Source organism: Petromyzon marinus, unplaced genomic scaffold (assembly GCF_048934315.1).
Source record: "Petromyzon marinus isolate PM22_M1 ecotype Great Lakes invasive population unplaced genomic scaffold, UKy_Petmar_22M1.pri1.0 PM_Scaffold_183, whole genome shotgun sequence".
NCBI lineage: Eukaryota > Metazoa > Chordata > Hyperoartia > Petromyzontiformes > Petromyzontidae > Petromyzon > Petromyzon marinus.
Genome location: NW_027423150.1, coordinates 168,536 through 184,120, shown reverse-complemented (window position 1 = coordinate 184,120; position 15,585 = coordinate 168,536). Strand labels below are relative to the sequence as shown.

Sequence of the window (15,585 nt, the reverse complement as noted above, 5' to 3'; positions counted from 1 at the left end):
CATCTACCACAACCTCCTGCGTACCAGGCGAGGTAGTCAACATCTCCCCTCGCCATCATGGCTACAGATATCGTCAGGGTCCGAACTTCTTACCTGCTAGGGTCTGGGTCATGATGGTGAAACTTAGCCAGGCCCCAACCTAGACACAGCAGCAACGACACAGAGTAGCGAATCAGCTGGATGTGCGCTGGCCCAAAAGCACTTGCCCCAACAGTCTGTTACAGGCTACGCGGGGGGGGAGCTTTGTCTGTGTGTGTGTGTGAGTGATTTGGTGGATAGGTGAGTGAGTGGGTGGGTGAGTGGATGGATGGGTGAGTGGGTGAGTGGGTGGGTGAGTGGGGTGGTGAGTGAGTGAGTGAGTGGGTGAGTGGGGGTGGGTGAGTGTGTGAGTGGATGGGTAAGTGGGTGAGTGGTTGAGTGGGTGGGCGAGTGGGTGGGCGAGTGGGTGTGTGGCTGAGTGGGTGGGTGAGTGGGTGAGTGAGTGGGTGGATGGGTGGGTGAGTGAGTGGGTGGATGGGTGGGTGGGTGAGTGGGTGAGTGGGTGGGTGAGTGGGTGAGTGGGTGAGTGGGTGGGTGAGTGAGTGGGTGAGTGGGTGGGTGACGTGAGTGAGTGAGTGGGTGGGTGAGTGGGTGAGGTGAGTGAGTGGGTGAGTGGGTGGATGGGTAAGTGGGTGAGTGGTTGAGTGGGTGGGCGAGTGGGTGTGTGGCTGAGTGGGTGAGTGGGTGAGTGAGTGGGTGGATGGGTGGGTGAGTGGGTGAGTGAGTGGGTGGGTGACGTGAGTGAGTGGGTGGGTGAGTGGGTGAGGTGAGTGAGTGGCTGAGTGGGTGGGTGGGTGAGTGAGTGGGTGAGTGGGTGGGTGACGTGAGTGAGTGGGTGGGTGAGTGGGTGAGGTGAGTGAGTGGGTGAGTGGGTGGGTGAGTGAGTGGGTGGGTGAGTGGGTGGGTGAGTGAGTGAGTGGGTGAGTGGGTGAGTGAGTGAGTGTGGAGTGGTGATGGGTGAGTGGGTGAGTGAGGGTGGGTGGGTGAGTGGGTTTGTGGGTGGGTGAGTGGGTGGGTGAGTGGGTTGGTGAGTGGGTGAGTGGGTGGATGGGTGAGTGGGTTGGTGTGTGGGTGGGTGGGTGGGTGAGTGGGTGGGTGAGTGGGTGGGTGAGGTGAGTGGGTGGGTGAGGTGAGTGGGTGGGTGAGTGGTGAGGTGAGGGTGAGTGAATGGGTGAGGTGAGTGAGTGGGTGAGTGGGTGGGTGAGTGGGTGGGTGAGTGGGTGGGTGGGTGAGTGAGTGGGTAAGGTGAGTGAGTGAGTGGGTGAGTGAGTGGTGGGTGAGGTGAGTGGGTGAGTGGGTGGTGAGTGAGTGGGTGGATGGTGAGTGGTGTGTGAGTGGGGTGGGTGAGTGGTGGTGAGTGAGTGGGTGTGGGTGGGTGAGTGGTGGAGTGGGTGGTGGGTGGGTGGGTGAGTGGGTGGAGTGGGTGGATGGGTGGTGGGTGGGTGGGTGGGTGGGTGAGTGAGTGGGTGGTGAGTGGGTTGGTGGAGTGGGTGGGTGAGTGGGTGAGGGTGGATGGGTGGTGGGTGGTGTGTGGGTGGGTGGTGGGTGGGTGGGTGAGTGGGTGGGTGAGTGGGTGGGTGAGGTGAGTGGGTGGGTGAGGTGAGTGGGTGGGTGAGGTGAGTGAATGGGTGAGGAGTGAGAGTGGGTGAGTGGGTGGGTGAGTGGGTGGGTGTGTGGGTGAGTGGTGGTGAGGTGTGAGTGGAGTGGGTGGGTGAGTGGAGAGGGTAGGTGAGTGAGTGAGTGGGTGAGGTGAGTGAGTGGGTGAGGTGAAGTGGGTGAGTGGGTGGGTGAGTGAGTGGGTGGATGGGTGAGTGGAGTGGGTGAGTGGGTGAGTGGGTGGGTGTGTGAGTGAGTGGGTGGGTGGGTGGGTGAGTGGGTGGGTGAGTGGGTGAGTGGGTGAGTTGGTGGGGTGAGTGGGTGGGTGGGTGGGTGAGTAGGTGAGTGAGTGGGTGGGTGAGTGGGTGGAGTGGTGGGTGGGTGAGTGGGTGGATGGAGTGAGTGGGTGGGTGAGTGGGTGAGTGGGTGGTGTGATGTGAGTGCGTGGGTGGGTGAGTGAGGTGGGTGGGTGGGGTGAGTGGGTGGGTGGGCTGGGTGAGTGGGTGGTGAGTGAGTGGGTGGGTGAGTGGGTGGGTGAGTGGGTGGGTGAGTGAGTGGGTGGGTGAGTGGGTGGGTGAGTGGGTGAGTGGGTGGATGGGTGAGTGAGTGGGTGAGTGGGTGGGTGAGTGGGTGGGTGGGTGGGGGTGGGTGAGTGAGTGGGTGGGTGGGTGAGTGGGTGGATGGGTGAGTGGGTGGATGGGTGGATGGGTGAGTGAGTGGGTGGGTGAGTGGATGGATGGGTGGAGTGGGTGAGTGGGTGGGTAAGTGGTTGAGTGGGTGGGTGAGTGGGTGTGTGGGTGAGTGAGTGAGTGGGAGGGTGAGTGGGTGAGTGAGTGGTGGTGAGTGAGTGAGTGGGGGTGGGTGAGTGGGTGAGTGGGTGAGTGAGTGGGTGGGTGAGTGGGTGGGGTGGGTGAGTGCGTGGGTGAGTGGTTGAGGGGTGGGTGAGAGTGAGGAGTGGGTGAGTGGGTGAGTGGTGGTGGGTGGGTGAGTGGTGGTGGTGGTGGGTGAGTGAGTGGGTGGGGTGGGTGAGTGGGTGGGTGGGTGAGTGAGTGGGTAAGGTGAGTGAGTGAGTGGGTGAGGTGAGTGAGTGGGTGAGGTGAATGAGTGGGTGAGTGGGTGGGTGAGTGAGTGGGTGGATGGTGAGTGGGTGGGTGAGTGGGTGAGTGGGTGGGTGTGAGTGAGTGGGTGGGTGAGTGGGTGGGTGAGTGGGTGGGTGAGTGGGTGAGTGTGTGGGTGGGTGGATGGGTGAGTGGGTGGAGGGTGAGTGGGTGGGTGGGTGAGAGTGGAGTGGGTGAGTGGGTTGGTGAGTGGGTGGGTGAGTGGGTGAGTGGGTGGATGGGTGAGTGGGTTGGTGTGTGGGTGGGTGGGTGGGTGAGTGGGTGGGTGAGTGGGTGGGTGAGGTGAGTGGGTGGGTGAGGTGAGTGGGTGGGTGAGGTGAGTGAATGGGTGAGGGTGAGTGAATGGGTGAGGTGAGTGAGTGGGTGAGTGGGTGGGTGAGTGGGTGGGTGTGGGTGAGTGGGTGGGTGAGTGGGTGGTGGGTGAGTGAGTGGGTAAGGTGAGTGAGTGAGTGGGTGAGGTGAGTGAGTGGGTGAGGTGAATGAGTGGGTGAGTGGGTGGGTGAGTGAGTGGGTGGATGGGTGAGTGGGTGGGTGAGTGGGTGGGTGTGTGAGTGAGTGGGTGGGTGGGTGGGTGAGTGGGTGGGTGAGTGGGTGAGTGGGTGAGTTGGTGGGTGAGTGGGTGGGTGGGTGGGTGAGTAGGTGAGTGAGTGGGTGGGTGAGTGGGTGAGTGAGTGGGGGGTGAGTGGGTGGGTGGGTGGGTGGTGGTGGTGAGTGGGTGGGTGGGTGGTGAGTGGAGTGGGTGGTGAGTGGGTGGGTGAGTGGGTGGGTGAGTGGGGGTGAGTGGGTGGTTGGAGTGGGTGGGTGAGTGGGTGAGTGGGTGGGTGAGTGGGTGGGTGAGTGGGTGGGGAGTGAGTGGGTGGGTGAGTGGTGGGTGAGTGGGTGGGTGAGTGGGTGGATGGGTGAGTGAGTGGGTGAGTGGGTGGGTGAGTGGGTGGGTGGGTGAGTGGGTGGATGGGTGAGTGAGTGGGTGGGTGGGTGAGTGGGTGGATGGGTGAGTGAGTGAGTGGGTGGGTGAGTGGATGGATGGGTGAGTGGGTGAGTGGGTGGGTGAGTGGTTGAGTGGTGGTGAGTGGGTGGTGGGTGAGTGAGTGAGTGGAGTGGGTGGGTGAGTGAGTGGGTGAGTGAGTGAGTGGGTGAGTGAGTGGGTGGGTGAGTGGGTGGGGTGGTGAGTGCGTGGGTGAGTGGTTGAGTGGGTGGGTGAGAGAGTGAGTGAGTGGGTGAGTGGGTGGGTGAGTGGGTGAGTGCGTGGGTGAGTGGGTGGGTGAGTGAGTGAGTGAGTGGGTGGGTGAGTGAGTGAGTGGGTGGGTGGGTGGGTGAGTGTGTGAGTGGATGGGTGAGTGGGTGAGTGGTTGAGTGGGTGGTTGAGTGGGTGTGGTGGGTGAGTGAGTGGGTGGGTGAGTGAGTGAGTGGGTGAGTGAGTGGGTGGGTGAGTGAGTGGTGGGTGGTGAGTGAGTGAGTGGGTGGTGAGTGAGTGAGTGGTGGGTGGGTGGGTGAGTGTGTAGTGGATGGGTGAGTGGGTGAGTGGTTGAGTGGGTGGTTGAGTGGGTGTGAGGGTGTGTGGGTGAGTGAGTGGGTGGGTGGGTGGGTGAGTGGGTGAGTGAGTGGGTGGGTGGGTGAGTGAGTGGGTGGGTGGTGAGTGAGTGGAGAGTGAGTGGGTGGGTAAGTGAGTGGGTGAGTGGGTGGGTGAGGTGAGTGAGTGGGTGGGTGGGTGAGGGGGTGGGTGGGTGTGTGGGTGAGTGGGTGTGTGGGTGTGTGGGTGGGTGGGTGTGGGTGGGTGTGTGGGTGGTTGAGTGGGTGTGTGGGTGAGTGAGTGAGTGGGTGGGTGAGTGGGTGAGTGAGTGAGTGAGTGGGTGAGTGAGTGGGTGGTGGGTGAGTGGGTGGGTGAGTGAGTGGGTGAGTGAGTGGGTGGGTAAGTGAGTGGGTAAGTGGGTGGGTGAGGTGAGTGAGTGAGTGGGTGGGTGGGTGAGGGGGGTGGGGTGTGGTGAGTGGAGGGTGGGTGTGTGGGTGGGTGGGTGGGTGTGTGGGTGGTGGTGGGTGTGTGGGTGGGTGGGTGGGTGTGTGGGTGGGTGGGTGTGTGGGTGGGTGTGGTGGGTGTGGGTGAGTGGGTGAGGTGAGTGAGTGGGTGGGTGAGTGAGTGAGTGGGTGGGTGAGTGAGTGAGTGGGTGAGGTGAGTGAGTGGGTGGGTGAGTGAGTGGGTGGGTGAGTGAGTGAGTGAGTGGGTGAGTGAGTGAGTGGGTGGGGTGGGTGAGTGAGTGAGTGGGTGGGTGGGTGGGTGGGTGAGTGAGTGGGTGGGGTGGGTGAGTGAGTGGGTGAGTGAGTGAGTGGGTGGTGGGTGAGTGGGTGGGTGGGTGAGTGAGTGGGTGGGTGAGTGGGTGGGTGAGTGGGTGGGTGAGTTAGTGAGTGAGTGGGTGAGTGGGTGAGTAGGTGAGTGGGTGAGTGGGTGGTGGGTGAGTGAGTGAGTGGGTGGGTGGGTGAGTGAGTGTGTGAGTGGGTGAGTGGGTGAGTGAGTGGGTGGGTGGGTGGGTGAGTGAGTGAGTGGGTGGGTGGGTGAGTGGGTGGGTGAGGTGAGTGAGTGGGTGATGGGAGGGGGTGGGTGGTGTGGGTGAGTGGGTGGGTGGGTGTGTGGGTGGGTGGGTGTGTGGGTGGGTGTGGGGGTGAGTGTGAGTGGGAGGGGTGGTGGGTGGGTGTGTGGGTGAGTGAGTGGGTGGGTGGGAGGGTGAGTGAGTCGGTGAGTGGGTGGGTGAGGTGAGTGAGTGGGTGAGTGAGTGGGTGAGTGAGTGGGTGAGTGAGTGGGTGAGGTGAGTGAGTGGGAGGGTGAGTGAGTGGGTGGGTGGGTGAGTGAGTGGGTGGGTGAGGTGAGTGAGTGAGTGAGGTGGGTGGGTGAGGTGAGTGATGGGTGGGTGGGTGGGTGAGTGAGGAGATGTGGGTGAGGTGAGTGAGTGGGTGGGTGAGTGAGTGGGTGGATGGGAGAGTGAGTGAGTGGGTGGGTGGGTGAGTGGGTGGGTGAGTGTAGGTGGTGAGTGGGTGGGTGAGTGGCAGATTGAGTTAGTGAAGTGAGTGGGTGAGTGAGTGTGTCTGTGTTGTTTAGGAGATGCTGCTGCTACTCGCTACTAACAGCACTTGCCCCTACTGAGGCTAGACGGGCACCTTTATATTTGTTGAGTGTCTGTGTGTGTGTGTCTGTGTGTGTGTGTCTGTGTGTGTGTCTGTGAGTGTTTGTGAGTGTCTGTGTGTGTGTCTGTGTGTGTGTGTCTGTGTGTCTGTGTGTGTCTACACCTCGTATGTGTAGTTGGGGCAAGACACGAGCTTGAATAGCCAGGTGAATGGATTCCTCGTTGGGTAGGGGATCTTGCGAGCCTTAGATCCTGCGCCACACAGACAAAGGTCACCCGTGCAGCCTCTAACGGATTGTAGGGGCAAGTGCTGTGAGTAGCGAGTAGCAGCAGAACACACACTGACACACTCACACTCACTCACACTGACACACACTGACACACTCACTCACACTGACACACACTTACACTGACACACACTCACACTGACACACACTCACTCACACTGACACTCACACTCACTCACACTGACACACTCACACTGACACACACTCACACTGACACACACTGACACACACTGACACACACTCACACTGACACACACTCACACTGACACACACTCACACTGACACACACTGACACACACTCACACTGACACACACTCACACTGACACACACTGACACTGACACACTGACACACACTCACACTGACACACACTCACACTGACACACACTGACACACACTCACACTGACACACAACCAACCACCGCCATTCGCCACTAAGTGGCGGTGACGTCACCACGACGCTTGTGCCAGGCTATGTGCACCCTGAGGCCACGTCAAGTGTCGAATGCCCGCTGGCAGGAGGTCACGGGGCAGACCCAGGTGCCACGGGTCGACTGACTGAGATGACTGGCTGATGCACCACCTGTACCCTCTACTGTGCCAACCTGCTGTGCTTTAGCCACCCGGCACTCCGCTCGTTGTTGTGAGCGTCGCTTCTCCGCCCTCCGTTGTTGGTGGAGGGCGATTACCTCCAACTGCCCAGTAGCATCCTTCACGAGCCACATCACTCCATCTCTTCTCTAGCCCGTGCTGCGCCCGCTTAGCCCCCTCAATCCGGCCGAACAAAAGCTGTTTCGGCATGCGGTGGCTGGGCATGCGGGCTACATGACCCAGCCATCGCAACCTTCCCCGCCGGAGGAGCTCACCGATGGGACCTTGCCCAGATCTTTCAAGGATTTGTGAGCTCCTCACACAATCCAGTCTGGTTAAACCCAGGATGGATCGTAGGCAGGCCAGCCTAAATGTTTCTAACCGACGAAGATGTTCCATTAGGTGGGTCCACGTTTCGCAAGCGTAGAGAAGGGAATGACCGTGGCCGAGAAGACCTGAAGCTTAGTGCGGAGCGACAGACCAGGTAGCTTCCACAAAGCGTTACGCAACTGATGAAAAGATATTGCCGCTCAACTGATTCGGAGTGAGACCTCTGCTGTTAAACTGGAGCCAGTCATAAGCACACTGCCCAGGTATGGGAAACTCTCCATTCTCTCCACAACTGCCCCATCACCGATTGGGAGTTGTGGGGGTGGAGTGTCCGATGGTACAAAAACCCAGGCAGGTGCTTAGTTTTGGTGGGGCTGATGGTAAGGCCCCACCTCTTAGTGGCACGCTCCAGTCTCAGCAGCAGCATCTCCAACTCCTCCTCTGACTGAACAGCTATTACCAAATCATCAGCATACATAATGTGGTTGAGCAATAGGGAGCCATCCCTTGACCGCACCTGGGCATCGATCAGCCTCCCATTATATCTGTACCATATGGAGATTCCCCCGGTACAGCTATTGAAGGCTTCACGAACTACGTGGTCAAAATAGATGTTAAATAATGTGGGAGCCAGAGGAAATCCCTGTCGCACCCCAAGGTGCACAGGGAATGGCTCTGACTCCCGGCCACATAGTTTTACCCGGGCCCGCTCACCATCATGAAGGTCCTTAATGATCGTGAGCAGAGGGTCAGGTACTCCAAAAGCACGAAGAACAACCCAGAGCCCAGGACTACTGATGGTATCATAGGCCTTGACAAGGTCAATAAAGTAGAGATGTAGGTCTTGTTGGAATTCCCTACACCTCTGCTGTAGCAGACAGACAGAAAATATGGCATCTGTGCAGGACCGCCCTTTCCTGAAACCGCATTGGGGCTCCGCAAGCCTCTCCTCAGCGTGCCTGGCAAGGCGATGTTGAATAATCCTTGCCAGGACCTTTCCCGGCACACTGAGGAGTGAGATGCCCCTGTAGTTGTTACAGTCTGTGCGGTCCCCCTTCTTAAAAAGGGGGACCACCAGGGCATCCTTCCAATCCTGCGGAACCCGTCCAGTGGTCCAGACCGTTGTTATGATGTCATATAGGGCAGTCTGTGCACAAACGCCACCCTCCCTCAGCATTTCGCTTGGGAGATCATCTCTGCCCGCTGCCTTTCCTGGTCTCAGACTCCGTATCGCCTTCAGTACTTCCTCAACAGATGGCACCTCAGCCAGCCACTCACAGGGGGTAACTTCTTCCAATATTTGAGGCACCGCAGCCTCAGCAGGGTCATCCTCACTTTGTGCCACGATGTTTTCCTGGCTGAGGGATTTTCCCTCCCCCAGGAACTCACAGAAATGCTCAGCAAATCTGTAAACCTGTTCCTGGGGGTCGGAGATTGGATCACCGTTTTTTCCCCTAATGATGGTAATAGGTGTGGCGCTGCAGGTTACTTTTTTGATGGAGTGAAATAGAGATTTGTGATCACGGGCCACTGAGGCAGACTCCATCTCCTCAGCAACCCGCGACCACCACCCATCCTTGCAGCGCCTCACGGCTATCCGAACCTCCTGTAGCCGATCACAGTGGGCCTGTCGCTTTTTCTCAACCATCCTGAACACCTCCTCTGTCAGCCAGGGTCTCTGGGGAGGTCTGGACCGCGTACCCAAAGCAGCCATTGCAGCTGCATGAGTCACAGTCGTAAACCTCGCCCATTTACCCTCGACATCAGGAGGAGTCGGGGACGATGCCAATCCCAGCCGCAAGCGATGATGAAGTTCTCGCTTGCAACTTTTATCAGATAACTGAGACCAGGCCACTTTAGGTTGGAATGGGGTCCTGGGTGTACACCCACCACCGGAGTGGAAGAATGGCAGGCGCATCTTACAGATGACTAGTCAATGGTCAGAGGGCAGATCAGCTCCACGGTAGGTCCTGGTGTCAAGGACATGGGCTCGCATCCGCTGGTCCGTTACTATGTAGTCCAGCAGATGTTCTTGCTTGGACCCAGCATGCATCCATGATGTTGTGTGGATGTGCCGATGCCGGAACAGCGTGTTGGTAATTACAAGCCCATGGGCTGCACAAAAATCTAGTAGCCTCCTACCGTTGTTATTGAGCTGATCTGGCCCATGCCCTCCAATCACTCCAGACCAGGTGCCAGTATCATGACCAACTCGGGCATTGAAGTCACCCAACATGATGACTCTATCCCGAGGGGCCACGTCAGCCAGCAACTGTGACAGGAGGTCATAGAAGGTATCTGACTCATCGGCTTTGCCTGCATCCCTCCATGGATGCTCATCTTCGGTGGGGGCATAAGTAACCACGACCACCATTCCTCGCCTCCGGTTGATGGGAAGGCGAGCCCAAAGTAGCCTGGGGCTTACAGCTTCCCAAACCTCACCGCCACGCTCCCACGCCCCCTTCATTCTTTTATTCAAAAGAAGAGCCACACACACACAGACACACACACAGACCATAGAGATCCACACTCATAGAGACCCATTGCGACCCATCACCACCACCATCACCACCACCATCACCACCACCACCACCACCATCACCACCACCATCACCACCACCACCCTCACCACAACCATCATCACCACCACCACCCTCACCACCCTAACCACCACCACCCTCACCACCCTCACCACCACCATCACCACCATCACCACCACCATCACCACCACCACCACCCTCACCACCCTCACGACCACCACCCTCGCCACCCTCACCACCACCATCACCACCACCATCACCACCACCACCACCACCACCACCCTCACCACAACCACCATCACCACCACCATCACCACCACCATCACAACCATCATTACCACCATCACCACCACCACCACCCTCACCACCCTCACCACCACCACCCTCACCACCCTCACCACCACCATCACCACCACCACCACCACCATCACCACCACCACCCTCACCACAACCATCATCACCACCATCACCACCACCACCACCACCACCCTCACCACCCTCACCACCACCACCCTCACCACCATCATCACCACCACCATCACCACCACCATCACCACCACCACCACCCTCACCACAACCATCATTACCACCATCACCACCACCACCACCACCACCCTCACCACCACCACCCTCACCACCATCACCACCACCACCATCACCACCACCATCACCACCACCACCATCACCACCACCACCCTCACCACCACCACCCTCACCACAACCATCACCACAACCATCATCACCACCACCATCACCACCACCACCACCACCACCCTCACCACCACCACCACCACCACCCTCACCACCATCATCACCACCACCATCACCACCACCACCACCCTCACCACGGTGTCAAAGTCTCACCAGCTGGGCGGAGGTCTCTCAGTGCGATGTGGATTGAGAAGTTTCCCAACTCGCAAATCTGTGAAGAGAGACAGACAAAGATCACCCAGGAAGCCGTGAACAGGAGTGGGCACGGGCAAGTGCTGGTGGTAACACGCACACACTGACAGATACTGACACACACTGACACACACCACACACACACAACCTCCATTCGCCACTAAGTGGCGGTGACGTCACCACGACGCTTGTGCCAGGCTATGTGCACCTTGAGGCCACGTGAAGTGTCGAACGCCCGCTGGCAGGAGGTCACGGGGCAGACCCAGCAGGTGACATGGGTCGACTGACTGAGATGACTGAGATGACTGGCTGATGCACCACCTGTGCCCCCTTCTGTGCCAACCTGCTGTGCTTTAGCCACCCGGCGCTCCGCTCGTTGTTGTGAGCGTCGCTCCTCCGCCCTCCGTTGTTGTTGGAGGGCGACTGCCTCCAACTGCCCAGTAGCGTCCTTCACGAGCCTCCTCCACAGAGGTCGATCTTGACACCGCTGGTACCAGTCATCGGCAAGTCCACTCAGCTCCACGTCCTCCTGTACCACATCACTCCATCTCTTCTCTAGCCCGTGCCGCGCCCGTTTAGCCCCCTCGATCCGGCCGAACAAAAGCTGTTTGGGCATGCGGGCTACATGGCCCAGCCAACGCAGCATTGCCTGCCGGAGGAGCTCACCGATAGGACTTTGTCCAGATCTTTCAAGGATTTGTGAGCTCCTCACACAATCCAGCCTGGTTAAACCCAGGATGGATCGTAGGCAGGCCAGCCTAAATGTTTCTAACCGGCGAAGATGTTCCATTAGGGGGGTCCACATTTCGCAAGCGTAGAGAAGGGAGGGAATGACTGTGGCCGAGAAGACCTGAAGCTTCGTGCGGAGCGACAGACCAGGTAGCTTCCACACAGCGTTACGCAACCGATGAAAAGATATTGCCGCTCGACCGATTCGGAGTGAGACCTCTGCTGTCAAACCGGAGCCGGTCATAAGCACACTGCCCAGGTATGGGAAACTCTCCACTCTCTCCACACTTGCCCCATCACGGATTGGGAGTTGTGGGGGTGGAGTGCCCGATGGTACAAAATACCCAGGCAGGTGCTTAGATTTGGTGGGGCTGATGGTAAGGCCACATCTCTTAGTGGCAAGCTCCAGTCTCAGCAGCAGCGTCTCCAACTCCTCCTCTGAATGAGCAGCTATTACCAAATCATCAGCATACATAACGTGGTTGAGCAATAGGGAGCCATCCCTTGACCGCACCCAGGCATCAATCAGCCTCCCATTATATCTGTACCATATGGAGATTCCCCCGGTACAGCTACTGAAGGCTTCACGAACTACGTGGTCGAAATCGATGTTAAATAATGTGGGAGCCAGAGGACATCCCTGTCGCACCCCAAGGTGTACAGGGAATGGCTCCGACTCCCGACCACGTAGTTTTACCCGGGCCCGCTCACCATCATGAAGGCCCTTAATGACGTAAAGCAGAGGGTCAGGTACTCCAAAAGCACGAAGAACAACCCAGAGCCCAGGGCCTACTTATGGCATCACAGGCCTTGACCAGGTCAATAAAGCAGAGATGAAGGCCTTGTCGAAATTCCCTACACCTCTGCTGTAGCAGACGGGACAGAGAATATGGCATCCGTGCAGGACCGCCCTTTCCTGCGACCGTACTGGGGCTCCGCAAGCCTCTCCTCAGCGTGCCCGGCGAGGCGACGCCGAATAATCCTCGCCGGGGACCTCTCCCGGGACACGCCGAGGAGCGAGATGCCCCTGCGGTTCATATTCTTAGCTCTTTCGGAAAAAAAGTCACCACGTTGAAGGGAAACAATAAAATAATAAAATACATATAAAACAATAAAAATTCTCACGGACGTTTCGACCATAACGCAAACGGTCGTCATCAGGTGTGTCGGTTTGCATTAATTTTGTTATGGTCGAAACGTCGTGAGATTTTTGTAAATTGTTTCATATATATATTTTTATCATTTCATTGTTTCCCTTCAACGTGGTGACTTTACCGAAAGAGCTAACAATATGAATCACTGCGGTCACCAAAGCTTCAAATCAAAATTTAACCGCCCCTGCGGTCGTTAACGGCCCGTGCGGTCCGACCCCCCGCCCCCCCTTCCCCGGGTAACGGAACACCTTCGCCGGGTTAGAGACGCGTTTCAGGGCCGGGGGCCTGCCCGCGAATTTTCATCCCTCCGGGTCCGCCCCCCCCGGCAAAAAAAAAAAAAAAAGGAGGCCGCGCTCCCTTGAGCCGCGGCGAGGCCCTCGCGGATTCCTCGAAACGACCCGGACAGAGTCCCCCGTCGGCGAGCTCCTCCTGGCTCCTCCGGGCGGGCGGGCGGCCGGGCTGGGTCACTTAGCCACGGCGTGGCTTGGCGAAGAGTGGGGGGGGGGGGGGGCGAGATCTTTCCAATCCCCGTGGGATTCCCCCGCACGCCCGGCGGTCCGGGATGCCGTCACCAAGTTCGGGAAGGGGGCACGGGAACTCCGACGGGAGGGTGAACCCCGGGGACCCGGGAGCTTTTCGCTGGTCTCGGGCTCCGGATCGGAGTCCGTGGACGTGGCTCGCGAGAAGGGGTCTCGGGCCAGCAACTCGCAAGGGGAGCGAGGGGGGTGGTGGTGGTGGTGGTGGTAATGGTAGTGATGGTGGTGATGGTGGTTGTGATGGTGGTGGTGGTGGGGGTGGTGGTGATGGTGGTGGTGTTGTCGTTGTTTTGACGCTGGGCTCAATTTGCCTGCTACTGGAGAGGAACTCACCAGGAAAGTGATGAAACCCAGGAAGACCTGCTTCTCCTTGTATACTGCACACACACACACAGTCACACACAGACACATACAGTCACACACACACAGACACAAAACAACAACAACCGCCATTCGCCACTAAGTGGCGGTGACGTCACCACGACGCTTGTGCCAGGCTATGTGCACCCTGAGGCCACGTGAAGTGTCGAACGCTCGCTGGCAGGAGGTCACGGGGCAGACCCAGGTGCCACGGGTCGACTGACTGAGATGACTGGCTGATGCACCACCTGTGCCCCCTACTGTGCCAACCTGCTGTGCTTTAGCCACCCGGCGCTCCGCTCGCTGTTGTGAGCGTCGCTCCTCCGCCCTCCGTTGTTGTTGGAGGGCGACTGCCTCCAACTGCCCAGTAGCATCCTTCACGAGCCTCCTCCACAGAGGGCGATCTTGACACCGCTGGTACCAGTCATCGGCAAGTCCACTCAGCTCCACGTCCTCCTGTACCACATCACTCCATCTCTTCTCTAGCCCGTGCTGCGCCCGCTTAGCCCCCTCAATCCGGCCGAACAAAAGCTGTTTCGGCATGCGGTGGCTGGGCATGCGGGCTACATGACCCAGCCATCGCAGCCTTCCCCGCCGGAGGAGCTCACCGATGGGACCTTGCCCAGATCTTTCAAGGATTTGTGAGCCCCTCACACAATCCAGTCTGGTTAAACCCAGGATGGATCGTAGGCAGGCCAGCCTAAATGTTTCTAACCGGCGAAGATGTTCCATTAGGGGGGTTCACGTTTCGCAAGCGTAGAGAAGGGAGGGAATGACCGTGGCCAAGAAGACCTGAAGCTTAGTGCGGAGCGACAGACCAGGTAGCTTCCACACAGCGTTACGTAACCGATGAAAAGATATTGCCGCTCGACTGATTCGGAGTGAGACCTCTGCTGTTAAACTCGAGCTGGTCATAAGCACACTGCCCAGGTATGGGAAACTCTCCACTCTCTCCACAACTGCCCCATCACCGATTGGGAGTTGTGGGGGTGGAGTGTCCGATGGTACAAAATACCCAGGCAGGTGCTTAGTTTTGGTGGGGCTGATGGTAAGGCCCCACCTCTTAGTGGCACGCTCCAGTCTCAGCAGCAGCGTCTCCAACTCCTCCTCTGAATGAGCAGCTATTACCAAATCATCAGCATACATAACGTGGTTGAGCAATAGGGAGCCATCCCTTGACCGCACCCGGGCATCGATCAGCCTCCCATTATATCTGTACCATATGGAGATTCCCCCGGTACAGCTATTGAAGGCTTCACGAACTACGTGGTCAAAATAGATGTTAAATAATGTGGGAGCCAGAGGACATCCCTGTCGCACCCCAAGGTGTACAGGGAATGGCTCTGACTCCCGGCCACGTAGTTTTACCCGGGCCCGCTCACCATCATGAAGGTCCTTAATGATCGTGAGCAGAGGGTCAGGTACTCCAAAAGCACGAAGAACAACCCAGAGCCCAGGCCTGCTGATGGTATCATAGGCCTTGACCAGGTCAATAAAGCAGAGATGTAGGTCTTGTTGGAATTCCCTACACCTCTGCTGTAGCAGACGGACAGAAAATATGGCATCTGTGCAGGACCGCCCTTTCCTGAAACCGCATTGGGGCTCCGCAAGCCTCTCCTCAGCGTGCCTGGCAAGGCGATGCTGAATAATCCTTGCCAGGACCTTTCCCGGCACACTGAGGAGTGAGATGCCCCTGTAGTTGTTTTAAGAAGGGGGACCACCAGGGCATCCTTCCAATCCTGCGGGACCCGTCCAGTGGTCCAGACCGTTGTTATGTCATATAGGGCAGTCTGTGCACAAACGCCACCCTCCCTCAGCATTTCGCTTGGGAGATCATCTCTGCCCGCTGCCTTTCCTGGTCTCAGACTCCGGATCGCCTTCAGTACTTCCTCAACAGATGGCACCTCAGCCAGCCACTCACAAGGGGTGACTTCTTCCAATATTTGAGGCACCGCAGCCTCAGCAGGGTCATCCTCACTTTGTGCCACAATGTTTTCCTGGCTGAGGGATTTTCCCTCCCCCAGGACCTCACAGAAATGCTCAGCAAATCTGCAAACCTGTTCCTGGTGGTCGGAGATTGGATCACCGTTTTTTCCCCTAATTATGGTGATAGGTGTGGCGCTGCAGGTTACTTTTTTGATGAAGTTAAATAGAGATTTGTGATCACGGGCCACTGAGGCAGACTCCATCTCCTCAGCAACCCGCGACCACCACCCATCCTTGCAGCGCCTCACGGCTCTCCGAACCTCCGAGCGAAGGCTGCGGTAAGCCTCCTCATTCTCTGATGTGG

At 58.1% G+C, this 15,585-nt stretch overlaps 1 protein-coding gene across 2 annotated transcripts in view; it reads right to left on the bottom strand.

The window, feature by feature from the left end:
* Nucleotides 1-52: 52 nt before the first annotated feature.
* Nucleotides 53-15,585, bottom strand: part of LOC116938392 (very-long-chain enoyl-CoA reductase) — a 68,224-nt gene continuing 52,691 nt past the window's right edge. For both annotated transcript variants that reach the window (XM_076063763.1, XM_076063762.1), the window contains exons 9-12: nucleotides 13,269-13,312; nucleotides 10,478-10,535; nucleotides 6,030-6,118; nucleotides 53-139 (exon numbers count right to left, since the gene is read on the bottom strand). In XM_076063763.1, coding sequence (XP_075919878.1) covers nucleotides 74-139; nucleotides 6,030-6,118; nucleotides 10,478-10,535; nucleotides 13,269-13,312 — 257 coding nt within the window. In that variant the 3' untranslated portion in view covers nucleotides 53-73. The remainder of the gene's footprint in view (nucleotides 140-6,029; nucleotides 6,119-10,477; nucleotides 10,536-13,268; nucleotides 13,313-15,585) is intronic.